We start from the raw sequence: 27,038 nt of genomic DNA on the forward strand, positions 1-27,038 counted from the left end.
TTATATCCATTATCTTATTTGGGATACTGATTGTAAACTCATCCACATTCCATTTATAATGATATTATTAAACCTGATCACATGGAGTTGTAGTCTAGGGTTGAAGAGTAGGCCTAAAGAGTTCTTTTGAAACTACATTAAAATTTATTAGTTGAAGAGAGCAGTGAGGGTATTCCTGGAAAGTTGCTAAAGGCTCTCAAAGCCTATATTTATACTCTAAGACAGTACCTTTGCTGATCATGTCTATGCTTCACTCTGTAGTCACCTTCCCCCTTTCCTTGTCAGTTTAGAAACCTTGGATTTCAGGGGGAAGTGGGTGATGTTTGAAGTACATTGCATTGTACATACACGGTGCACAATAAATGAATGTGTTTACCTACTCAACTTTTTAAAACAAAACAGCCTAAAACTGTTCATCTTTTGTCTGAAAAGAATTCTCTACACCACTTCCAGAAACGAATTTACCGAATTACTTATGATGCACTTGATTCCCAGTGAAGGCCCCTCACTTATTAACCACTAATTCTTTTCTGACTTCTAAATCAAAATCCTAATATGACTTTCAAAGCTCTGTGTGATCTGGTGAACCTTCAAGTCCCTGCTCCCCTTTTAGGCTTTTAGAGCCTAAACGGCTCTTCAGTCTGTTCCTGCTTACCTCTCCAGCTTCATTTCAATTGACTCTCCCCCTTGCTTTCCGTACTCTAGTTTCCTTTTAGTTCCTAGAAAGTTCAAGACCTCAAGGTCTTCCCAGATGTTCCCTTTAACTTAATGTTTCATTTCAGCTTCTCATTACATATTATGTAACTCCCTCTCCTTACCCCAGCCAGCATCATGGTATTGCAGTCACTCAGAGATTGAGGTCATAGTGTGAGAAATGCATAGTACTCCTTCACAACTGTAATAAAATTATCTGTATGCAAGTATTTAATGCCTGTCATTTTTTAAAAGAGAGAGACCTTGTCAGTCATCTTCATCATTGTCACCCCAGCAACTGGCACATAGTAGATATTCAATATGTATTTGTTGAATGAGTGAGGAATCTAGTTAGCTTCTTATATTATTTAAGGTCTAGTTTACTTTTAAAAAAATAATGCCCCATTTTTACTAGAAATTTGACTAAATTAATGGATTTATATAATCAAAAAGTCAAATTCTTTTTCCTTTGCCTCCAGTTTGGTAGGTCATGTGGATTTCTGGGATCTTGGCCAAAGAGTACAAAGTCAGATTCCTCAGTTCTTTGTGTTCAGTGTTATTAAGTATTCTTAAAGGTCATCTATTAAAGCATTCATGTAAAGGAAGAAAAGTCACCACAATGCTACCTGAAAGACTTCATGGTCCTGGAAGGGTGTGTTTCTACCCTTAGTATAGAATTAGTAGGCCATTTGGATGTCAGTATTCAATATCATTTTAAATGCTAAGATAAAACATGCTGAAATAACATACCTCCTTCTCATGTGTTAGCTCTTTTCTCTCATTCCCTATGATTTTTCCTACCAAAAAAACTTTCCTTTGTGACTATATATATATATATATATATATATATATATACTAAGTGGCTGTTTAGATTCCTCCTTTCATTCCAAGATTCCAATTTTATTGATATATTTAATAAGTAATTGACATCAATAGTTTTATGATCAAAGCAGTGATGACTATAATATACACTAAGATAAATGAAAATGTTTGGTCTAGTATATCATTGACTTAGAATGAATTTAGAAATAATATTAAAAGCTTGAGAAGATGGCAGGATCTGAAAGTGATCTAAGAAATTTGATGGGGAGTTGAGTTATTCAAAGTTATACTGTACTGCAACATAGAGATGATACATAACTCACCTTAAGTTCATTCCAGAGGTTGTATTGCCAACACCTGAACCCGAAGCCTCATTGTCACTATAATGCTGTCATCTGCCCCAGGTATTTTTCTTCATTTGTTCAAAAAGCACTTACTATGCACACCATGGTGCTTGATGCTTGCTTGTTTATTAACAAGAAAGCTGCAGGGCATGGCATGGTTCAGGTTCTTATAGTTTAACCTGGAGACAAACTGTGAAAAAAATCTACAGTTTTTTGGTTCTACAGAACCAAAACTGTGTGTTCTTATGTATGTAATCTTTAATATTCTTAATGTAGTTATCAACATAAACTCAAAGCATAATTAATCAACATCAAATCAAAGAGTTGTGTAAATTCATTCTACACGTTTATTGAGAACCATATAGTACAAAAGATGTAGGAACAGCATAGATAAGTAAGATCCCATCCCGGTCCTCCACACAAAAATCAAAGAATATGACAAGCTAAAAGTAAATGTCAGAGGAATAAAGAACTATAGTAGGGAGGTGCCAGAGGATTCAAATACAAGGTGGCGTTTGTGACGGGACAAAGTATGTTTAGAACCAAGCCTGCAGAGACTCAGTCTCACAATATCACAAGGAAGTTAACAGTACTCTATTGTATATTTGAAAGTTGCTAAGAGAGTAGATCTTAAAAGTTCTCATCACAAGAAAAAATTGTAACTGTGTGTGGTGAATGTTAACTTACTGTGGTTATATGTCAATTGTACCTCAATTTTTTAAAAAAGAAGCACAAGGAACATATAAGGAACAGAGCAACTGGGTTTGAATAGAATATTATGGGTTAAGAGGACTAATGGGGAATGATTAAAAAGTAGGTTGTGTTGGGTGATAGAGGGCTGAAAAATATGCTGAAAGTAACTGGGAAGCTACTGAAGCTTTGGAAGCAAAAATGACATTCACATGTAAGGTGAAGATTATTAAAGTACCACCCAGGATTACCATTCAGGATTGCTATGAGAATTAGATAAGATAATGCCTGCCACATAGTAAATGTTAATAAATAGTAGCTGCTATCATTCACCTGACTAGAGACAGGGAGGCCAGTTGATTACTCGGTGAGTTGAGCAGGTGATGTGAAGACCTGTCACCTGGCAGTAATGGTAGCAACAGAGAGGTGACGGGGGCAAAAAAGATGCACACTATTTAAATTGAAAAGGGTAGAGAAAGGGGTTTTTTTTTAAGGGAAAGCTGTTTGACTATAAAATTTAGAAACATTTAAGCAACAAAATATCATGAACAAAGTGTTATCTCCCCTAAATTAATCTATGAGTTTAGTGCTAAACTAATGAAAATACTAATAGTTTCATTTGGGGGTGGTGTTTTGTTCGATTTTGTTTGGGGTTTTGTTTTTGGTGGGGTTCTTGTTTGGGGTTTTGTTTTGTTTTGTTTTTTAAAAAAAGAATTTATTTGCAACTGCAAAGGGGAAAGATGGTTCTCATAGCAATCTTTTAGCACCTGGAATGTTGGAACATTCTGTTGGTTCATCCACTATGAGCATATCGGTGGAAAACCATATGAAAATACAAACTTCTGAAGAAGTATCAGGTTTTTTTTTAATTTTACTTTATGTTTTTGTACAGCAGTTTCTTATTAGTCATCCATTTTATACATATTAGTGTATACATGTCAATCCCAATCTCCTAATTCATCCCACCCCACTTTCCCCCCTTGATGTCCATACGTTTGTTCTCTACATCTGTGTCTCTATTTCTGCCCTGCAAACTGGTTCATCTGTACCATTTTTCTAGGTTCCACATATATGCGTTAATATATGATATTTGTTTTTCTCTTTCTGACTTACTTCACTCTGTATGACAGTCTCTAGGTCCATCCACGTCTCTACAAATGACCCAATTTCGTTCCTTTTTATGGCTAATATTCCATTGTATATATGTACCACATCTTCTTTATCCATTCGTCTGTCAATGGGCATTTAGGTGGCTTCCATGACTATTGTAAATAGTGCTGCAATGAACATTGGGGTGCATGTGTCTTTTTGAATTATGGTTTTCTCTGGATGTATGCCCAGTAGTGGGATTGCTGGATCATATGGTAATTCTATTTTTAGTTTTTTAAGGAACCTCCATACTGTTCTCCACAGTGGCTGTATCAATTTACATTCGGTGGGGTTCTTGTTTTATATCAGTTTTTAAATCAAAATTTATTGAGATAAGTAGTTTTTTTTTTTACAGATTTCTTCTGACAGTTCATAGCCTATATAAATGGTCTTTATTGATTTAAATATCTCTCCCTGATCATATAAAAATTCAATTATGGGTTAAAAATAGTGGACCATTTAGTTCAACCTAAATACAATACATATATGGATCTAATTCTAGAGTCTAATGGTCTAATATCCATAAAAATTTTATTATAACCATCTAGATTTGCAAAACACTATCTTAGGAATTATGATTCTATCAAACTTCAATTTGAGCAAATGTAGCATCAATTAAGTAAAAGCAGTTAATCTGAAAAGAGATTTATTTAAATTATTTTTAGAGAGAAAACACAGTCAGATGTCCTGCTATGGATGTTTAGGAGCTGGCTGCTGTAAACCTGAATCAGACCTGCAGGTGATGTTCATGCCTGAGCCCTCACAGCTAAAACCTCCCCCTTCCTTTGGGACCTGATGATTCAGGGAGTCTCCTGATACTCTCCCACCTCTGACCAGGGCTGCATGTGGAACAGTGGGGGCAACTTGGGAAAAGCTGGAATTTAAACTGCTTCAGCCAATTTTTGTCTGTTTTGATTATTTTATTTTCTTAGCTCAGTGAACTTGCACTCAGCCAAGCTGCCGAACAACTTTTTTGAGCTTTTTTCTCATGGGAGACAATCCACCTTTGATAAAAGGAAGTGCTTCTTTCCAACTCTTTCTCAAGGCCATCCCTTCTAGGGGTCATGCTTCTGATGTATATGACTAATATTTTTGTGCACTTTGGGACATTTCTTCTCAATTTATATGCAGTAAATTCTCTCCTCGATTGATTTTGATTTTCTGCAAATTTGCATCACACTTTTTTTGTTTTTTGGGTTTTTTTTTTAAGAATACCTTTTCTCTCTCCTAACTTTATTTATTTATTGGCCACATGAGGCCAATATCTGGATGTTTGAACGGGGTGTACCATAGCAGGTCTATGTCAGGGGGAGGCAGCCATAGTTAGAAGCTTGAGCACAGGGTATTGACACCTGAGCAGGGTAAGGTGTGTTCCAGTTAGGGAGCTGGTGGTGGTCCACAGCAAGACTTCAAGGTCTGAGCAAGGACTGGGGGGCATCTGTTGAGGGGGGTGGGATGGCATGACAGATAGATGGTAAAATGCTTACATACAAAGGTGATTCATGCAGTAAATTGGTAATCTGAGATTAACAGAAGCCATTTTCTCACTGTGGGGAGAAATGGATTTAAAAATATGAAAAGAGGTTAGAATGAAAAAAGTTAGAATGAACCCTTTGTAGTTGATTTAAAATTGGAGTTATCAGTGTGAACTCATAATTTTCAATACATATAGAAATAAGTAATGAGGTAAATGTGCTCACTTTTTAATTGGGTTTTCTTTTTATTGTTGAGTTGTAAGAGTTACTTATATATACCACATACAATTCCCTTATCAGTTATATCATTTGCAGATATTTTCTCCCAGTGCTGTGTGTCTTCTCCTTCTTGATTTGTCCTTCATTTGAAGCACAGTGCTTTTAATTTTGATGAATTCCAATTTACCAACATACTTGTGGTTTTGCATCATAACTAAGAAACCATTACCAAATCTAACGTTGCAAAGATTTACTCTTTTGTTTTCTCCTAAGAGAAACAAGGAGAAATCTTAACTAAGGAGTAGTCTTAACTCCTATACTTAGCTCTATGATTTTTTTTGAGCTAATTTTTGTAATGGTGTGAGGTAGGGATCCAACTTTATTCTTTTGTCAAAAAATTTTTTTTTACATTCCCACTAACACTTTTATTATTTACAGGAGGATTGGTTATAGCAGGGTGGAGGTGGCAGGGGTGGTTCAGACCCCAACCACTACCATCAATGACACACAATAATAAATAAATAAGCAGCTGTGGTTGGTCATGGGGGGGGGGGGGCACAGGTTCTTCTATAAGAAGTGGAGGGGCTTCCCTGGTGGCGCAGTGGTTGAGAGTCTGCCTGCTAATGCAGGGGACACGGGTTCGAGCCCTGGTCTGGGAGGATCCCACATGCCGCGGAGCAGCTGGGCCCGTGAGCCACAGCTGCTGAGCCTGCGCGTCTGGAGCCTGTGCCCTGCAGCGGGAGGGGCCGCGATGGTGGGAGGCCCGCGCACCGCGATGAAGAGCGGTCCCCGCACCGCGATGAGGGGTGGCCCCCGCTTGCCGTAACCAGAGAAAGCCCTCGCACGAACTGGGGACCCAACACAGCCAAAAATAAATAAATAAATAAATAAAGTAGCTATAAAATTAAAAAAAAAAAAAAAAAAAAAAAAAAAAAAGAAGTGGAGGATTGAGGGTCAGACAGGGCCCTGTCATGAGGACAGAAGCTGGCCAAATCCTAATGAAGTTCTGTTTTTCAGAATTTATTTGTTTGAAAATGGGAGGGAGAGGGCTTATTTTAAGTGGCAAGACTGGATAGAATCAGGAAGGGTAGGGGGGTCTTTTAATATTTTGTGGAATGACATTTTTTTTCAATGTGTGTAATATCTCTTTATTCAGTGTTTTTCTCCTCTGTGCAATCTTGTCTTTTGGTGAAAATGATGCAGTTATGCCACACTGGCGTTTCCAATGGCACAAGGTGATTTTAGGTGGTTTACTGACTTGGCATTAAACAACAGTGAGTCACAGAGTGAGCAAGTCATTTCTTTCTCTTGCAAGCCTTCTAATTATGTCAAAAGATTTTCTCTGATTCTTGCTAATCTCCCTCTTTAATAACGAGGGCAAGTCTCAAGTTGACAGCATTCTGTGACTATCAGTATCTTCCTAGGTTTCAATAAAAGTAATTTGCTTTCATTATCTTCATTTTTTATAATCATCCTCTACTTATGAAAAATGATACTGATTTTCCATTTAGGATGGTGATATAAGTTAAGCCAAAAAAATTTTTCAGTGAAAAGAAAAACAGACAGATAATGTTATGTAGATGTCACACAAATAAATTGTAATATTGCTATACAAATAATGACACCATTCCAGAATTTCTGGTCCCTTATGATTTCTTCTGTATGTGCTTTTGAGAGGGATTTGGGAGCTCAAAGGAGCTAAATTGCCTTTGGAATATTTAAGACAAGACATCAGCCAAACTACAGTAGCTTTTACTTGTTTACAAGTCCTTACACCACCTTCTGGTTTAAAAGAAAGTTCTTGTCATTAATTATCATAGCATTGATCCTTGAAGTGAAATGTGATTAGAACTGCACGATATGTATTGCTGAAGATACAGGATCTCTGCAGTATATTATTGTAGCATCATGAAATTTTAGAAAACAAAGAGACATTACTGACACTTTCCTGATCAGATGAATCTGACTATAATTTGGTAGGTCATTTAGCTCTTGGTCTTAAACCTGTAGAGGTATCCTTTGTGAGTTTTCTGTAGCACAGACTCACCTGCAACAGTCCTGTTAGAGTTCGTGTAGGTCAAGAGGCTGCGTCTTCAAAAATCAGAATAGCAGTTTGTTAGTTATTAGCCATATTTCAACTTAAAAAGAAATCAAATGATCCCAGAACACACACTTGAAAGATCTCCCTCAGAAAATAATACTGTAGATTTATTATTACTGGCACAGATAGTATCATCCATTACAATGTTTATTGACAAAGCTTTTCCCATTTTAATATTTCTCATCATTTCCTCAATCAGTATTGCTAGTTGCCCTATAAAGAATTTAACACTCAGCTTAATAGTAGAGATGATGTACACTGTTTCTATAGCATTCTGAAGCAGAACATTACATGTCCACATCAAATTCAACAAAAAGCGTGAGGGAAATCATTTCAGCATCTCTCAGGGGCCTCGCTAGCTCTCACGGAGAGTAAGGTGGTGGTGACTGTTCCGTGGAGAGTTTCTCATAGGCAGGTGGAGCGTTGGGAACCTGTGAGGGTGAGAAAGGAGAGCATGGGCTTGGCAGCAGTGCATGTGGTTCTGGAAGAGGGATTAAGTCAAAATAGTTAGCGTGATGTTTATACTTTTGCTCTGGATTGAAACTTGTTTAACTGTCCACAGCTAATTTCCACCCAATGAGGTAATCGTTATTAGGTTACACAAGTATATATGTTGAAACATTGTTGGGGGAAACAACGGCAGAGAAAAAAGGGCTAAGTGGCTTCCCAAAAATTTCAGAAACTTATTTATACCTGGCTTATCCTTGTCAGTAGATGCCCCAAACCCTAACTAATGAATTCTTGAATCCTGTTAAACAGACACCGATCGCACTTCATCTTTACCACAAGCATAAATCCCTATAGTCGTGTCTAAAGTCCATTGCTACTATCAACAGAGCACAAATGTGTCAGGCCTTCATTTAATGCTCACAACAGCCCTGGGAGTATTTTCAAGGTTTTCATGTTACAGGTCGGGAAACTGAGGCACGAGGAGGTTAAGTCACTTGCCGAAGATCACACAACTGGTAAGTCATGGAGTAACTTGGCTCTGGAGTCAGTGCTCTCAAAAACTATGATGTACTACATCTATACCAGCACTGTCCAATAGAAATAGAGTGCACCACATATGTCACTTTAAAATTTCTAGTAGCTACAGTTTAAAAAATTAAGAGAAACAGGTAAAATTGATCTCACTAATATATTTTATTTAACCCCACCTACCAAAATATTATCACTTCGACATGTAGTCAATATAAAAATCATTAATTAATTATACTCTTTTCCTCATACTATGTTTTTGAAATCTGGTATGTATTCCAGCACATCTTAATTCAAACAACTCTGTTTCAAGTGTTCAATAGCCACATGTAACTAGTGGCTACCCTATTGGACAGTGCAACTCTATACAATTAATAGTAGGTACTTTTTTTTCTCCGTTAGATAATATCTGTGTTCAGGACAAAGGCAATTATACTAAAAACATAAGACAAAAGAATATTGTATCCAGAACCAAATTCTTCCTTCAGATCTTACATGTAGGGGTCTCATTATTGACCCTGGAAAATCTGGGTATGAGAGGACACAACTTAAGAAAATCTCTATGATTCCCTTGTTTTTAATCTTACTGTTTATTTTTTATTATGGTAAAATATACATAACAAAAATTTACCATTTTAACCACTTTTTAAAGTCAGTAGCATTAAGCACATTCACATTGCCCTTGCTTTCTAAATGGGAATAATTTTATTCATTTAAGTTAAAAGCAGCTATACACAAAAACACCAAGATGCAGGATCTCAACCTACCACAGGTTCACAATTGTTCTCTTGAAAAGGCAGTTTGGTGTCCTGGTGACCAGGCCCCTCACGTGAACATCTTCCTGTTAAGGTACTTTGAGTACCAGCATGAATGCTTTTGTCCTGAAATGTGAATTCATGAAGGTAAGTGGGTGAGGAAAAAATAATTGAGTCCATTAAAGAAAAGAGGAAGAAGCCAAAGTTTTAAGAATGGGTCTTAATCTTGGTTCTGCCACTTATTCGCTGTGTATCCTCAGGCTAGTCACCTTATCTCTCTGAATTCCAGTGTTTTCATCTGTAATATGAAGATAATATCGCCTACATCTCAGAATTGTTGTGGGAATTAACTAAAGGTGAAGCACCTAGTACAGTGCCTGACACCCACTAGTTAGTCAACGAATATTTTTGAAGGGAAGGAAAAAAAGAGTGAATCTAAAAAATGGCTCTCAGAGAATGGTTACAAGTGGAATAGATCAGAGCTAGTGAAGCAGGAGCTGGTATCACAGTAAGGACAAGCATATGAGCAACTCGATAGCAGGGACACTGTCTATTTCTGCCTTCCCCATAATGACAGCAAAATATCTGAAACAGTACGAATGCCTGTGTTGTGATAGAAATGCTGTGGCTGTAGCACTGAGCTTCCAAGTCACATCACAACAATGATGGCAAGTCAGTCAAAGGCTGTCCTGCACCTTGAGTTATTGGGGGAGGGGTGGGTAAAACTGAGTTCGGTGGTTTGCATAGGTTTAGGGGGTAATGCTCTCCATCCCTAGAATAGAATGTCAACCGTTTATGCAAGGCAGAGACACATACCAAAATGGGGACTGCAGGAGCGGTCCACCCTAGTGAGGGGGAGTATTTCATTACTGACATTGTTTAAAATTGCTGGCACATTGTGATTATAAAAAGCAGACTAACTTTTAGTTGCTTTTACTGTTAAATTCTCCACAGCAGTGGTTCTCAAACTTTAGAATGCATCAGCGTCACCTGGAGGGTTTGTTAAACACAGATTGCTGGGCTCACACCCAGAATTTCTTACATGGTATGTCTAGGGTGAAGGCCCACGAATTTGTATTTCTAGCAAGTTCCCTGGGTGATGCTGACCCTGCTGGTCCAGGGCCACACAGAGAACCGCTGCTCTCCAGACGATGCAATTTCTTATCGCCTGTGCCTGGGGTGACTCAGCTACGCTCAGACACTTAGAGGGAGGAGGAGGTCAAGTGGGGACCATAGGAAAGGAGGGAGTGTATATCCCATCTAAAGGGACAAACCACTGCATAGCTGCCAGTTTCTGCCAGATCTTTTGATTTTTTAAAAACAAGAAACTAGAAATTAAGATTTTTATGTAAACTGTTACTTTTAAATGCTCACACCTAATTCATTTTTTGAAGATACAGACCCGAACATATCTGAACCCAATCCACCAGTAGGGCATGAGCAGCTCTCTGTGGTCCTGGCTGAGGGCGGCTGGAAGAGGGAGGCTGTGCAGGTGTTCAGTGCCTCTGCAGGCTTGTCTGCAGACCATGGCTGATTATTGGGGTTACTGGGTTGGAAGAGAAGGGCATCAAGGCAGGTCTCCCAGGGAGGAGAAGTGTTTGGAACATCAACTGGATGAGGCCACACATGGTTGCAGGTGATACCTACACAGTGTGCAGACTGTAAAGAAGTAATTTTCCTAAACTCTAGTCTGAAATCATTATTGACACTACCCCTTGGAAGGATATAAGCACAAGAACCCCAATTTTGACATGAGGGCCCAGGGAGGTTCTGCTCCCCTCCACCACTCCCAGCAATATATCTCAGGTAAGGTGTTTAATGCATTCTCTCCCTTTACCTCAATTATTGCTTTTATTCTTTTTTTTTTTTTTTTTTTTAATCCTCACCTGCCATAGGATAGGAGCGTGGGCCACTTCCCCAGTTCACTGCCAATTCTCTGTATTTGCATCAAACTTCAGTGTGTGTGTTAAAACATAGGTTCCTGGGTCCCACCACCAGAGATGGTCCCAGAATCTGCATTTTAGCAAGAACCCTAGGTGATTCAAGTGCAAAGGCCCCTGACCATACATTGAGAGACATGACACCTCAAGACATGAGTGTAAACTGAGCTATCAGCAGAGCCTTTAAATTCTTCCCCAAGAATCAAAAGTATTATGTCCTAAACTTCCCAAGTGAAAGAGTAAAACTGATAAATATGAAAGCCAACTTCCACTCCCTTACAAATCATTTTCCTCTGAGACACATTGCTGCAAAAAGCAGTCTTTCCTTTCAGAAGATGTTTTTCAGATCTAAGGGGAATTGTTAGCCAAAGGGGAAATTTTAGGAGACCTTAATTCCAACCAACATTTCTACCATTCTGTGGTCAGTGTAAGTGGGAGAATAAACATATTTCAAAGCCTAATGAAGGTTGCTACAGGTGGAGTGATTCAGGTACCCAAAACTTGCGTTTATCATCACTTATGTTCTTCTGCTTTATAATGAAAATAGAATCACCGAAGAGAGACAGGGAGATTATTATGTAATTAAATGCAGTACTTAATGCACTATTTTACATAATTTTGCCTAAACTTCTTAGACTGCTGGTCCCCAACCTGGCTTTTCAGGAGATATGAAAGTCTCAAAACAAGATTTTAATATTAATTTAAAAAATAAATGACAGGGGCTTCCCTGGTGGCGCAGTGGTTGATAGTCCGCCTGCCAATGCAGGGGACATGGGTTTGAGCCCTGGTCTGGGAAGATCCCACATGCCGCGGAGCGGCTGGGCCCGTGAGCCACAATGACTGAGCCTGCGCATCTGGAGCCTGTGCTCCGCAACAAGAGAGGCCGTGACAGCGAGAGGCCCACGCACCGCGATGAAGAGTGGCCCCCACTTGCCATAACTAGAGAAAGCCTTCACACAGAAACGAAGACCCAACACAGCCAAAAATAAATAATAAATTAATTAATTAATAAAGGTGTATCTGTCAAATGCATGAATATTTAAAAAAAAAAAAAATGACAGCATTTTTAAACATTAGGAACAAGGGAATTTAAACACAGTTCTATCTCATAAAAATTCCAAAAACTCTGCAAATCACTGGTCTAGACCTGGAGGAATGGAGGGTGGCAGGTTGAACTTGAACTACACCAGGCAAAATGCTCAGTGTCTGAGCCCACAACACTAAGACTGTTACTCTTCAATTGAACACATTTAAGATGAGAGTGTTGAAGCAGAAAGGAAAAAAAACAAAAACAAAACACATTGCCTTTTTGTCCGGGTAGCATCAAGCTAGCAATCGTGGACAGTTAGGAAATGGGTACCAACATACTGAGTTTGTAGAGTTTTTACTCCTTGAAAGACTAAATCATTTTTCTTTTACTATGCAGACATAGGGCTTCCCTGGTGGCACAGTGGTTAAGAGTCCACCTGCCAATGCAGGGGACACTGGTTCGAGCCCTGGTCCGGGAAGATCCCACATGCCACGGAGCAACTAAGCCCGTGCACCACAACTACTGAGCCTGCGCTCTAGAGCCCGCGAGCCACAACTACTGAGCCCACAAGCCACAACTACTGAAGCCCGCGCTCCTAGAGCCTGTGCTCGGCAACAAGAGAGGCCACCACAATGAGAAGCCCACGCATCGCAATGAAGAGTAGCCCCCGCTCGCAGCAACTAGAGAAAGCCCACGTGCAGCAACGAAGCCCCAACGCAGCCAAAAGTAAATAAAGAAAATAAATAAATTTATTTATTAAAAAAACTTTTTAATATGCAAACATAGAATGAAATTTTTTAAATTATAGAAGAAAACATATTAAATAAAAACTGATACACATCATGTTATATCATCTGTGTCTAGGTGTGTAATAGAGTAAATGAGGCTCAGAGAACTGAAAATCTAAGACTACCAAGCAAGTCAATGGCAGACAATGAGACCAACTCCTTATGCCGTACGATTGGGTGACTGCTGTGTGCCAGGCACCGTGCTAGGCACTGGAGGTACAAAGATGAATAAGAAATATTCTTTGTCCCAGCTCATAAATGGGAGGAAGAGAAGGGGTGAAGAAGCAAAAAGTAAATAACAAATTACAAGGCAATGTCATAACCCAGTGCTAGAGGTACACATAGAGTGTGTGGCAGAGAGCAAAGAGTTTTATCCGTAACCTCCTAACCCAAGGCTTTGCTACAGAACTTGGTCTGGAGTCTTATTCAGGCTCAGAAACTTCTCCTTCCCATAAATGTCACCACACTGGAGGGCTGCTGCTTGGTGGCTGTATCCCCCCAAACTCACCCTGTCTTTCATGGTTGGTATCTGGGACACTATGGCAAGATGGGCATTAGGGAAAGGGACACATGGGACTGCCCAGGCTTTCCGGCAACGAGAAGAATTTGAAGCTACAGCTCTCACCTTTCCTTTCTCCTCCTCAGACTGCCGCAGGCTCCAACCCTCCACCCAGGCCAGTCCTCCCATCCATCACAGAACCTCTTTCTCTGCATGAAGTGCTTGCTGAATGAGGACTGGAACTTTCCAACATCTTTTGTAAATATCAATTTTTTTCCATTACTTATCAACCTCAGAAGCTTTCAGATCTGCAATAACAAGGCAGAGAGGGAGAGAGAGAAAAAGAAAGAGAGAGAGCAAGTTGCAGCTCTCCTTCCATCCCATTTCTCACTGTGGAGAATGCTTAAGTTCCAAAGTGCTACCTGGCTTTGAAGCAAGGTTTCTGAAACCTGTCGTCTTTATAGTTTAGAGACTCTGTTGATGTTTCTCATACGTGGAAGATCCTGCTACCCCAAGGCTGGACTGTGTCGTTTGTTAACTTCCTGCTCGTATGGGTAAAGGAGCAAAAATCCTATTAAAACCACATTGGCCATCAGTGGAGGAAGGAATCTGTTAAAAACCTGGTGGTCTTTTGTGCTGCTGAGGGGTGGATGGTTTCCTCACTGCACTGATGGCTGGACGGGTCCTGGGTATGATGGGTTGCTTGCTAACAGAGTTAGAAGAACTTGGAATTCCCAGGCAACCTGGGAGGAAAGGGGTGAAGAGGCAAGGTGAGAGGAGAGGGCCTCTAAGTGGAGTAACAGAGCCAGTGGGAATCCCCAGAAGGATTGGTAAGATCTGGAGTGTCTCAAATGCTGCTGTTCACTGTGCAAGAGAACCATGAACCCTTCCCCTGTGCCCCACAAACCATTAGTGCTCAGCTACACGCACAGATAGGCACTCGAGTTTCCTGTGAGTGGAACCAAAAAGAGGGGCCAAGTTCCTGACTGGTGTTCACACGTGGGCAGAGGCAAAGGAAGAGTTACAAGAAGTACAATGTAGAGAAAGACTCATTGGAACCAGGAATCAGAGATAGAGATGATCATGAGAATGTCACCCCACTCCCCAGAAATTCAGAGAAAGAAGGAGAAAGGAGGTCCTTGATCTGGAGGGACCCAGCAGTGGGAACTTTACCACCTTCAAGCTTCTGTATCCACTTCGTCTTCTACAGTACCAGCAGCTGATGAGCAGTAAAATTCCCAGGATCACTATCAGGATGCCAATCCCTGCAGCCCTGGCCCGAGAGATAGACAAATACATCTTGGTACAGAAACCTTGTTCCAGATTATAATGAAATGTGCATCAATGTGTTCTCTTCACAGGGGCTTTGCAGTCAGAGCAGTCCCCAAGGAGTGTCCCACCCCACGCCACACCAAGCACCCACCAGGCCTCCAGCACTCGTACCCAGGGACGGGACCATCTCTGGAAGCCTCTCAGGTGTGTGCCCACAGCAGCAGTGCTAACTGGCCTGGGCCCCAGCACCAAAGTTCCAGGTGCAACAGGTGCAGTAGTAACTGACCCTTATGTGGACAACATATTTATTGAGACCGAATTATCTTTTCTTTTCATTAAGGCTAGTTTAAAACATTTTCCCCAACTATCAGTCTACAAAAAAGAAGCGGAAAGGAACATTGACTTAATGTCTGCTGTAAGCTGGGCACCATGATAACCATTCTACATGCATTAGATTATTGAATTCTCACAACACCCCTGCCAAGCACTGGGGCAAGCACCCCACTATAGGCCCACAACAATCCACTGGGATAGGTAGGATATTCATTTCACATCTGACATCCTCAAGATTTTAGGGTGGTAAAATGCCCAAGGTTGTACAACCGGAGAGCGGCAGAACCAGCATTCCCAGCGACTGAGGTACGCAGCCAGTGCCTTTCCTGCTGCATCGCCCTTTCCTGAAATGAAGCTGTCACGGGGACCTTCAGTGGGCTCTCGTGACTGGAGCCAGCTGATTCAACTCCCAGCATGCCTGTGCTCTAATTCCACCCCCCAGGTCTGTGGTCACCCCCTTGGACATCTTGACACACATAGAGCTCTGTTCCAGCTCTTTTATTTTTTTTTCAATTTATTTATTTTTGGCTGCGTCAGGTCTTCATTTTGGTGCGCGGGCTTCTCACTGCGGTGGCTTCTCTTGTTGCGGAGCACGGGCTCTAGGCATGCGGGCTTCAGTAGTCGTGGTTCGTGGGCTCTAGAGCTCAGGCTCAGCTGTCGTGGCGCACGGGCTTAGTTGCTCTGCGGCACGTGGGATCTTCCTGGACCAGGGCTCGAACCCGTGTCCCCTGCACTGGCAGGCGGACTCTTAACCACTGTGCCACCAGGGAAGCCTTCTGTTCCAGCTCTTCAACACACAGTTACATTGCACTCACACACGCCTAGTGAGAGCCGAGAACACTGGGATGTGCCAGACACACCACAAGAACCCACTGCCCAGCCAGGCAGGGCTCCTCAGATGTCACCCAGATACCTTCTGCCGTGGAGTTGCCTGAGATGCATGTTAAAGTGCAGATCCTGGGCCCCCCGTCCCCAGACCTACAGAGACAGCCTCTTGGGTAGCAGTGCCTAGGAAGCTGCATTTTCACAAGCTCTATAGGCGGCTTATGCCCCCTCAACTGAGAACCTCTCTTGACGGTGGTTTCACAGAGTCTGTTGAGTCATCATACAAGAGCTGAAAGATATCCTACCTAATACCACGTGCAAGAGTATATTTTTGCTCTTGGGACATTTTTTCAGAAGATCTCCCCACCTCCACTCCCAGTTGACCATGCAGGGATGTTAGAGAATCCCACTAGGGTCTTCTGAGGAAATGCTCCAGCCTGAACTCCTCCTCGGTGCCTTTGATGGGTTCTTCATGTCTCTTGCCCCTGCTAGGTCATTCTGGTAAAGCTATTCAACAGTTCTTTCCCGAGAGAGCAGGTTTGCAGGAAGTTCTGAGCAGACCACTTAAGAGATGGTCCACATAAAAACCAGGTTCCTCGTTTGTCCTGTTGGAGTCTCCACTCGGGGTGGGGGGGCCCTCCCACTACCCCCCCACATTGCCCACTCTCATCCATGCAGAGTGTGTCCTACAGCCTGTGTTCCCATCACAGCACATACACTTGCCGAAATTACTCCCATGCCTAACTCTCCCACTAGGCTGTAAGATTTTTTTCAAAGGCAAGAATAGCATCTTGGGCTGGTATACAATGCTTAGCACTTAGAAATGTCTAATCATGTAAATACTTATTTTAAATTAATTCATAATACGAAACACCTTTCTTTAGGATAAAGTATTGATGCAAAGGTTATGACCCTCTTCACCTTGGAGTCAGTCAGCAGGTGGAGTCACACACATCTACCCTTCATCCTCACTTGCCTTTTGGCAACTTGCCTTTGTTCTGTCTGCAAACCACATCCGGGAGCCTGAGTGGAGTAGACAGGCAAGGCTTGAGGAAAGAGGCATCTTGCTCCCAGACAGATGTTTTTCAGCCTGGGAACCTACAATGAATGCCTCATAGCCAAGAATGCAGACAAAAATGGCAAGATCCAGCTTTTTACCTTTCCTACCTCCTTGCCTCTTTGGCCTCAGAGAAGCTTGAGGTCCCTTGTAGGACCACAGGGTCTCCTCACCTCATTGCCAGGGTATTTACTTTCTGGAGAAATAGACACTAGAGAATTTTACAGACAGGCATGTGCTGGGGGAAGCCAGCAGGCTGTGTCAGCAAAAGGCAAACTGGAAACCCCACTGGGTCTGGTTTTGAACTTACTCTTCAGCTGTGACGTAGGAGTGGCCGTGCCCCTTCTTGCGGGAACCATAGATGTAGTGAGCCTCTTCTCTTGGCATCTTGTGGGGTCAGGCCTCGGGTCACCTAACAGCAGGGGCACACAGGTGTCATTTCACGCATCCAGCATGTTCTTACATCTCATAAACACCCACAAAGACATTCTCACTAGGTGACCAGGAATGACAGCCGAACCCTCTGGTTTCTCCCTGTGAGAGGATTTGCACCTCCTTTCACTAATATCAAGTGGAAATTGCTCAGCTTCAAAGAAGGAACCACAAACAAAAGGAAAAAACTTTCAAACTGAGTTATAATTTGGGGGAAAAAATGTGACCTTTAATTTGACTCTATACCATAAACTTGTAGAGAAACAAACAAGAAGCATTTTTATTCATTCCTTACTTTCCCTGGCCCAAGACTGTGGTTAATAAGAGGAGTTATTTCTCTCCAAAGGTATTATTTTATATCGCTCATTGGACAAATAGAAGGCTATGATGACATAATGTGTGTGTGGCCTAGCACAGCATCCTCCAAGCCCATTTTCCAACAAAGGAAACTGCCCCAAAATACAAAATTTTAAACTATGATACAAACAAATAGAAAAAAAGCTCATGAACTTCAATGGTCATGAGTAGAGTGTGCTTGCTAAAAATCAACAATGGTTTCTCTTCTCTCCTTGCTAGTGTGTTTTTTTCTTTCCTCTTATTGTTCTCATGAATCCCAAAGGTCTGGTCCCCATAGAGTTATATTAATGATCCTGTTTAAAACAGCTGAAGAGAAGTGGGAGAGAGGAGCAGAGAGTTTACCCCATGAACCCGTTCCTTGGGGCATTTCATGTGTAATTTTCCCTTCCCAGTTGTAAAGAAGAAATCACACTTGAACTCACTGATCATCTCAGGTGAATAATGTAGGGGTGAACTCTGTGTTCAAAATGATAGACACAAAACTTAATTAATTTTGCATTAAGTTGTTTTTGTAAATCTATACCTCCAGCTTTGAGCCTTGGCAAGCAGTGTGGGCTCATCAAATGCACCGCATCCCACCTGAGCCAAGAAAAGTGCTCCTTCAAGGGACCAGACACAGCTGCTCACGAGCCAGCTGCAGCCTGAACAACTGCTTCTCCTGCTTCTCTGCTCTGCTTCCTGGCAGCCTAGAGGGAGGACCTAGGAGGAGACTCTGTGAACCTTCAGAAGTCGGAGAATTATAAATGTTGAGGAGGAATTCTGCCGACAGCCAGGAGTCATGGAGGCTGGAGGATCACACCAGAATCTCCCAACCCTGTTCTGTTCTGAAAGAATGGGTGAGATGGCAATGCCCTTACCTGCCAGGATGGGATCCACTCCGTCTGCTGGCTGGCCCTGTGTGTGAAGATTGCTTCTCTGGCTCTTAATCTTTTTAATTTTTTTTTTCCTGGTCTTGAGTCCCATGTTAGTCACGAGTTTGGATTTCTGATGGAGTCATTTGTGATTGCTTAATTGGCGTGAAAGAAACCGATTTCATTCCTCTCCTCAAAAAGTCACAGCTCACTGTGGCCTCTGTTTTCCCCAATCCCAGAGTTTCATCTTAGGGAAGCCACTAATTTTAAATGCCAATCCCTTCTCTGTAGGGTTGCCAGATAAAATATAGGATTCCTAGTTACATTTGAATTTCAGATAAATAATGAATAATTTTTTAGTATAACTGTGTCCGGGCAATATTTTTTAGTGTAAGTATGTCGCACTTATTGCATGGGATGTATTTTTACTAAAAAAAAATTATTTGTTATTTATCTGAAATTCAAATATAACTGGGCACCCTATACCTTCCCTCATCTCTACCTCAAAGGATTGGTGAGACTTTGGGCTCAGACCTGGAGGTCATCTAGGACCATGACCTCCTGATCAAGAAGAGGAAATAGAGGATCCCTAAATCTTCCTGAGCTGAGCTCCCAGATTTTTTGTGATGCCCTCAGAGATGACTGTGCCCTGGGAAGTGTGGGTTTCTTGCATCTGCAAGGAGCAGACAAAATTTCCTCTTTGAAGGTAGTATATGACCTACCCAGAATTTAATTAAAACCAGGGCTGATTCAACCTGACATCATAGCCTACTCCAAGAGTCAAATGGATACAGCCCAGAAGCATTTCAGTGGGAGAGAATTATCTTTGCTCACCAGCTCTCTGTAACCATTGTGGAAAAGCAAAAACCAAACAAAACACCCGCCAGAATAAAGGAATGTGAGCGTTCTCACCAGCTGAGGACTTAGATTAAATGACCACTACAGTCCCCTTCCCCATAACATCCAAGAGCCCCACTCCTTCCTGATCCTCTAGCTTTCCAGTTTCCACTGGACTGCTCTCTGTGAGGGCATTATCAACCTACTGGATAATCATCAGTGGAAATGGCAAGAGAGAAATAAAACAGGGTGGGGGAGGTTGATGCTTATTAGGTAAGATCCTTATCCTCTTCTTTCTGAAAAGGAGAGAAAATGCAAACAGATCTGAATGACAAGAAGGAGTCCGTCATATGAAGATGTGGGGAGAGCATTTCAAACAGAGAGAAGAACCGGTGCAAAGGCCCTGCAGCAGAGTAATGGGGCATGACTTGGTCTGGATCCCCAGAACTGAGGCTGATTCAGGAGATCTTGTAAGAAAATCAGGAAGGATACAAGTCTTTGGTGTTGAGGGATTTGGGGAGAGTAACTTCAACCTGAACCTCAGGGTTACACCTGATAACTCCCAGGAAGGCCTGGTGGTGAGTGCTAGTCTAGAAGGAAGGATGCAGTTCTGATCCAAGAGGCCAAAGGTTTGTGCTAAGCTGGACTCTACTAATTAACATGGCCCCCTGGATGATTGGCAGCAGGACCAGAGAGGAGGGAGGCATTGACCTGGATCTCAGGGCAAGGGGAAGCTCCCAGGTCTCGCTTAAGTCCCCTGGTGATGTGAGCTAATTCCAGGGCCCTGATTGTGCCTGGACACTCTTCCAGGGTGGAAACCACAAGGCAGCTGGCATCGCCTCCCCCAGAGGGGGCTACAGGACCAGGCCCAGCAAACTGGGGACACTGTGACCGGTCTGGGCACTTCCTTTCCAGCTAATCTGCTTTTTGGAGCTCAGAGAGGGAGCCCTGATCAGCTCTTACAAGGGCATCTCTTTAGGTCATTGAGTGGTTTGCAGCCTCTGAGGTGCCCAGTCCTGTTAGGGTGAATCACCCAGGATGAGCTGGGGTGGCTTTTTTCAAATAACAGTTCCCAGGGAACCTCAGCCTGAAAACCCTACACATCCTGTTTCCTGGAAGTGCCCCCAGAAGTTCCCGTCGACTAAGGCTCCTAGTTACTGTGCTTGGACCGGCCTAGGCCTCAGGCTCTGCCTCAGAGCCAGCCCAGGCCAGGCCCCACCTGCCCCCAGCCTGCACACTTCCTAGTGACTTCCTATCTTCCCCGGCAGTGTAACACCCAGCCACCCAGCCACCCAGCCACCAGGCTCACAGTCGGGGCTCTAGAGTCCAAACCACCTGCACCTCCTCTACTCAATCTGTGTGACCTTGGGTAAATCATAAACCTCTTAGAACCTCACTGCATGCATCTATAAAAGTAGAGCTAATAATAGTATCTACTTCCTAGATTAGTTGTGAGAGTAAAAGGAGATAATTACCACCTGCTTGGCACAGTGTCTAAACCTGCTCTTGCTAAACAGAGTAAGTTTAGCAACAATGTTACTACAAGGCTGCCCCACCCACTACCCCTTTGGCCCACTTCCGACCTGCTTTGAGTTTGGATGCGGTGCTACCGCTTCCTGTGCCCCAGTCCCAGGGTTAGAGCTTGCACCACGTGACACCTTGCCGGCCACTGCCCGGTTCTCTGCTGCCACCTGGTGGGCCTTGGCCCCCCTTGCACTACAGGCCCACCTGATAAGCCACTGGGACTGATTGCAGAGATGCCTCTTTGATCTTGTCAAAACCCTCCTGCTCACAGTGCTCAGGAACCAGAATCCTCTTTACTCACCTTCCTTGGGGATTAGAACCTTCTTCAGTGCCCCACAAGACTGTGAGCTTTTGCTCTCTTACACACACCTCAACAGAACATGCTAGAATGTTATAAAAAGCATTGCTGTAAATGGGGGTTGATGCTGCTGCCCTTTTGTAGGAGAAGCTGAACAAACAGAATTTGCTTTTCAGAAAGTGGAGAAGGCAGGTAGACATCTCTGCAGTTATTGAGGCAGACTGCAGACAGCCCTACACCCAGTGGGGTCCTGGACCCAGTCTGAATGGCCTTGAATCCCAGCTCCCATTACTACCTGTGTGACTTTGGGCAAGTTTCTTTACCTCTCTGAGCTTCAGCAACCTCATCTACAATATGGGAATAAATAATTATTACAAAATTGCTGTGAGATTTAAGTGAGAAAAAATATGTAAAATCATCCAGTGCAGTGCCTTGTAAGTTACTAAAGCTTGAGAAAGGCTGATGCCTCCAGGAATCTCCTGTGAATGTGCAAACAGCCGTGAGACTGCAGGATAGCAAGGTAAGCTACTATGAACTAATAATGATCAGCTGTGGCCTGATGGCTACTTAGTGCTAATGAGCTAACAAGTTATTGCCTGTGAAGTAAAGAGATGGTCAGATGGAGAAGTTCTGAAGGTGGTGGGGTGGTGGTGAGGTCGAGACGGGAGCAGAATGAAAGTGTGTCTACGCGGGGGCCTAACAGGGAAGCCCCAGCTGCCTGGGGGGCTGCTGGAGGATAGCCGGAGCCCCTTCCTCCCTCAGGCACCCAAGAGCAAGAGTCGGATTCTGCCAGCCTCAGGCTGGACTCTCAGGAAGGCATCAGGAGGACTCCTTCGGTTCCCCCCTCCAACAGGTAAGTTGTTTCAGGAGAACTAGCGTCAGCGCTGATGCGTGCACAGAAGCTGGCTCAAGTATGAGAACAATGGCCCAGTTTCTAAGGCTGTAAAGGTGGGCAGAAAAGACCACTAATAAATCAGAAATGGGATTTAATAATCCCACGGCCACTTCTGACCAGTCACTATCAAGGAGGATGGAATTGCAGGGCTGGATTAGAATGACCTTTGGGGTGAAAAGCTATTGAGGTCAACCTCAATGTCTACCATGGTGTCAGATCATATGGGCGCCACCCCAGATTCCTGCCCAGGGAACAGCAGGGGTATGGGTTCTTCTTGGGGGCAGGAGGTACATGAGAGGTTTCTTAGAGGAAGATGAGCTTCCTCTGAGTCTGGAAAGGTAAGCAGGGGGCACCAGGCATGAGATGGGGAGCGGGCATTCCATGCAGAGGACAAGTAAATATTTACTAGTCACAACTTGGGGGGAAGGTGGGAAGGTGACATCCACATGGAGGGAGGGCTCAGAGGCATGGAACGGCCTGGCAGGTTTGGGGAACTGCTAGTCCTGTACGGCTGGAGTTCAAAGTACAGAAAAGGAATTCAGACCTGAGGTTCTGAATCTCAGAGCACGTGAACACCATGCTGAGGCTTTTGGGCTTAGTTTGCAGGCTGTGTTGAGTCACAGAAAGTTTTTAAGCAGGGGAGAAACTGAGGCTGACCAGACTTGGGGTCAATCTGTTTTCCAGTGTCATGAGAACATCTACCTCCCAGGTGGCTGTGAGGATTATGTATGCTAATTGTGTGTGAAAACAGTTTGTAAACTGTAAATCATATCGACATGAAATCTAGAAGCAGCAGTCTGTCCTTAAATATCACGACATGAAATCTAGAAGCAGCAGTCTGTCCTTAAATGTCAGGACAATGTATTGGTGACATGGAGGGATGAATAGGAGAAAGCCTGGGCTTTGGATTCTGGTTCTGAGTCAAATGCTGGCTTCAGCATGGACTGGCTGTGGTCCTCCGCTATGCAAGGCTCTCAGCACCAGTCTGGTCATCTGCAGAATGGGAACACAGTATCTGTCTCTCATGGGGGCTGTTTTGTGAGGGCTCACGTGCCTGGTGTGCAGTGAACTCTTATATCAGTCAGGGTTCCTGGATTGCTGGCAACAGAAACTCAACTCTGGCTACTTAAGGATATAAGGAAATTAATGGGAGGTTATAAAAGTGTCCCACAGAATTAAAAAGAAAAAACTGAGCAAACCAGGCCTTAAGAAGGAATAGAATTGAGCAGTTCTGTGGACACAGGTAGAAGGAATTAATTAATGGATGGCCCTTCAGGTTGTTGCCATCAGGAAGAAATCAGCTCTAACTATGTTCATCCTTGTTTGCGTAGGAGATTTAGATTCATTGGAGAATCTTGCTTGGGTATCATACCAAATCCTTGTCCAGGCATGGAGTGATCTTGGGGGCGGGAGTGTTTAACACCCCATCAAGGCTGAATGAAACAGGGAAGGAGAAATGTTCAGAGGGAATCTGGTTTTTTGTTACGACAATAAGAAGGAAGGGATGCAAGAGAGACAAAGGTAGACCTCTACAGCATTTGGCAAATGGTGGCTGTCGAGTTATACAGGGCTCCTCAAGCGAGGATTTATCCCTGAGAAGTCTCCCTAAGTCTTTGCTGTTTCCTAATAAGCACTGTGAGAGGAAGTGCTGCAGGAGACTGTGGAAGGCTGCCAGGTGCTCCCTGTTTGTACTTCCATCCTACCCCTTACTATGTGTTGCTGACGTATCTGTTCATCTCTGATGTATCCATGGGTTCCTGAGCTTCCGGGGGTAGGGTTCACATATCTCTGTATCTCCATTGCCTGGCACAGAGCCTTTTTCCAGACTTTCTTCTATGGCCACCAAATCTACAATCCCATGAGAAATTCTGGCTTCTAAGGGCTGACATTTTGATGTTCCCATAGGTTTTGTATTTTGGGGCAGTGACCATTTATAACAGGCTTTTGGCTGTTTCAGTAAGAGAGGGTCATTTGGCTCTCCCATAAGCCCTACTCAGCTCTGTCTTCCTGCTGTTCCCCCCAAATGCCTGGAAATAACCCACAGACCTTAAACAGATAAAAACACCAACTGTCTCCATGCAAAAGGAGTGTTTTCTGTATGTGAAGCAAAAAGAACAAACTCAGTGGGGAGTTAGGCAGTTTCATCCGTCTGGAGTGAGATCTTGGGATTTCAAGAATAATGTTGGGGAAAAAGGGAAGAGGTGGAACTTGAAATTGCCCAAGGTCAGAGTCATGCTTTATAATTTCTTTCTTACCGAGTCTGTGGAGACAATGGGGGGATATGTTGTCTATGTCAGACTTTTTAAGAGTTAAAGAACTCAACTTCAATTTACTTTTTTTTTTTTAATTTTATTTATTTATTTATTTTTGGCTGTGTCGGGTCTTCGTCTCTGTGCGAGGGCTTTCTCTAGTTGCGGTGAGCGGGGGCCACTCTTTATCACGGTGCGCGGGCCTCTCACTGTCGCGGCCTCTCTTGTTGCGGAGCACAAGCTCCAGACGCGCAGGCTCAGTAGTTGTGGCTCACGGGCCTAGTTGCTCCGCGGCATGTGGGATCTTCCCAGACCAGGGCTCGAACCCGTGTCCCCTGCATTGGCAGGCAGATTCTCAACCACTGCGCCACCAGGGAAACCCCCAATTTACTTTTTAAAAGAAGTTTCTACATAGCATTTTGACTTTGTTTGTTATGTTAAAAATAATGTGGTTGACTTGAGTTATCTGAAGGGGAGATCCCAGCTGTGGGCTTTTTTTAGGATAATAGTCATGGATTGGATAAATCCATCATCTCTGACATCCTGCTGGTAAACAAGCTGAAACTTAGACTGACCTTGTGAGTCAAATCATTTGTTTGCCTTATCTCTGTGTTTCCTTCCTGTGAGTTATCCCTGAGCTTATTCAATTGGTCCAACCCAGTGTCCATTTGTCAGTTAGTTTAGGGGAGCTTCATGGGCCCAAGCTTGACACCTCATTTTAAAGAGGCAGTGGTAGTCCCCAAGACCAATGTGGGACCAGCATCACGTGCTGCTGGCTTTTGAGCTTACGGTTGAATTTGATCAAGAGAACGGCAGATTTCCTTTTGCCAATTACTGTGCATACAGGTTTGTGCAGCCCTTTGGGGATCAAAAGAAGGCAGCTCAGCCAGAGTCTCAAGGAGACAATGCCTAAGAGCATCGGGCTGTGGTGGGATCAGGCTGTTGGTGTGTTTCTTGATGTTTCTTTGTATTTTTCTAGAGGTATTCAGTAAAATTTTTGTAATATTTCAGCCAGTATCAGCTCTACCAGGAGTAACCACAGAGTTTTAATGAAGCCCTGGAAGTCATGAGCGGCAAAAAAAGTAAAGTGAGAGGACCCCAAAGGGAAAGGAAAAACACCCAGAGGCAGGCACTCAGGGCCCAACCAGCTCTCTCTGCCCAGAGTTTCCTTCCAAGTCTAAATTCAGGAGTTTTGGTTTTCCCAGAGTATGTTACTGGGCTAATACGGTTGGAAAACACTGATCTAAACAAACTTAAACCGATGTCTTTTGTTTAACTACAACTCTTCTGACATCCTTAATATGCTAATGCACATTATGAATCTTCAAGGGAAGGCAGTTGCTAGCAGAGTTTCTCAAACCATCTTGTGTGGAGTCAGATCTCACTGGCCCTGGTGCTCCAAGAACACCCTTTGGGCTGTATCATCACGAAGGGTCATTATAGGTCCAGCTTCTCATGTGATTGGCCTTTTCTTTCAAGTATTTAACAAAGAGCCTATAATGAGTCCCTTTCCACAAAGAATTCAGCCCATAAATATATATTAAATGTATTGTATTCTTATTGTGTGCCAGAAAGTGAATGAAGTGAGTAACGTAGATTATCTCATTTTCTCCTGAATCCCCACACAGCACTTGTCAGGTGGGTGTTATTATTACCACCACTTAACAGAGGAGACTGAGCCCAGGAAGTTTGGGTAACTTACTCAAGGTCACTAGATAGTAATTGGCAGAGTGGAGATAGCCAAACCCCCATGCTTAAACATGGAGATTCCCCCAGGGGAAAACTGCCCACGAATTAAACACAGTCCGGCATAAGACAACTATAAGACTGGTTCCCCTTCCCCAGAGTCAGTTATTTACTTAGAACATGTGTCCAGGAACTCTCCATGTGGATTATTCCTAGACCTTCTCAAGGGCAGAGACTGTGTCTCGTTCACCTTTGCATTATCAGCTGCTGGCACAAAGCAAGGGCTCACAACTATTTCTTTTTTTGTTTTTTAATTGACGTGTAGTTGATGTATAACAGCTATTTCTTGAATAAATGAATAAAATAATGAATGAAGAGATGGCTTTACAACTGATTCTGATGATAAGTATTTCCTAACAGAAGCACTGCCCGGTTGTTTCACCTAGTCAATAAATATTTCTTGAGCACCTACAATATGCCAAGGACTGAACTCAGTAGTCACCAAAAATTTTTGAGTTGCTTTTCCCCTTTCTGAACCTCTTATGTCATGTGAGAGCTATATGACACGTGAGGAGTTTGCCCTTCTCATACTATGCATGGGCAACATGAGGTATACACCCCTTTCCTGTACGAATTCCTTGATAGTATAAATCATGTTGGTTGCTTAGGGAGAGGGGTACTGTGCTAGTGGTTAAGAGTTGGAAGGATAATGCCTCAAATGTAAGAATTTCATAGACAACATTCAAAGGCTGGGAAACACAGAAGGTATTTAATAAATGCTTATTAGAGAGATGCATGCAGACATGCAGGGTTGAGTCCCATTCTGGAGCCCAAAGCCAGAGAGGGAGTGATCACCTATAAGCAGCTTGTCAAGGTCACTACCTGCTGGATAACCTGCCCGGGGCCCTTGGTGTGGCCATTTTGTGCTCTGACTAAAAT

At 43.0% G+C, this 27,038-nt stretch overlaps 1 protein-coding gene across 1 annotated transcript; it reads right to left on the minus strand.

The window, feature by feature from the left end:
• Positions 1–7,816: 7,816 nt before the first annotated feature.
• MLANA (melan-A) lies at positions 7,817–18,691 on the minus strand. The gene is made up of 5 exons (XM_007182191.2): positions 18,617–18,691; positions 17,281–17,382; positions 14,660–14,756; positions 9,239–9,352; positions 7,817–7,924 (listed from the first exon to the last, which is right to left on the minus strand). Exons 2-5 carry the CDS (start codon positions 17,355–17,357, stop codon positions 7,856–7,858), a joined length of 357 nt encoding a protein of 118 aa, XP_007182253.1. The 5' UTR covers positions 17,358–17,382; positions 18,617–18,691; the 3' UTR covers positions 7,817–7,855.
• Positions 18,692–27,038: the final 8,347 nt, after the last annotated feature.

Source organism: Balaenoptera acutorostrata, chromosome 6 (assembly GCF_949987535.1).
Source record: "Balaenoptera acutorostrata chromosome 6, mBalAcu1.1, whole genome shotgun sequence".
Taxonomy (NCBI): domain Eukaryota; kingdom Metazoa; phylum Chordata; class Mammalia; order Artiodactyla; family Balaenopteridae; genus Balaenoptera; species Balaenoptera acutorostrata.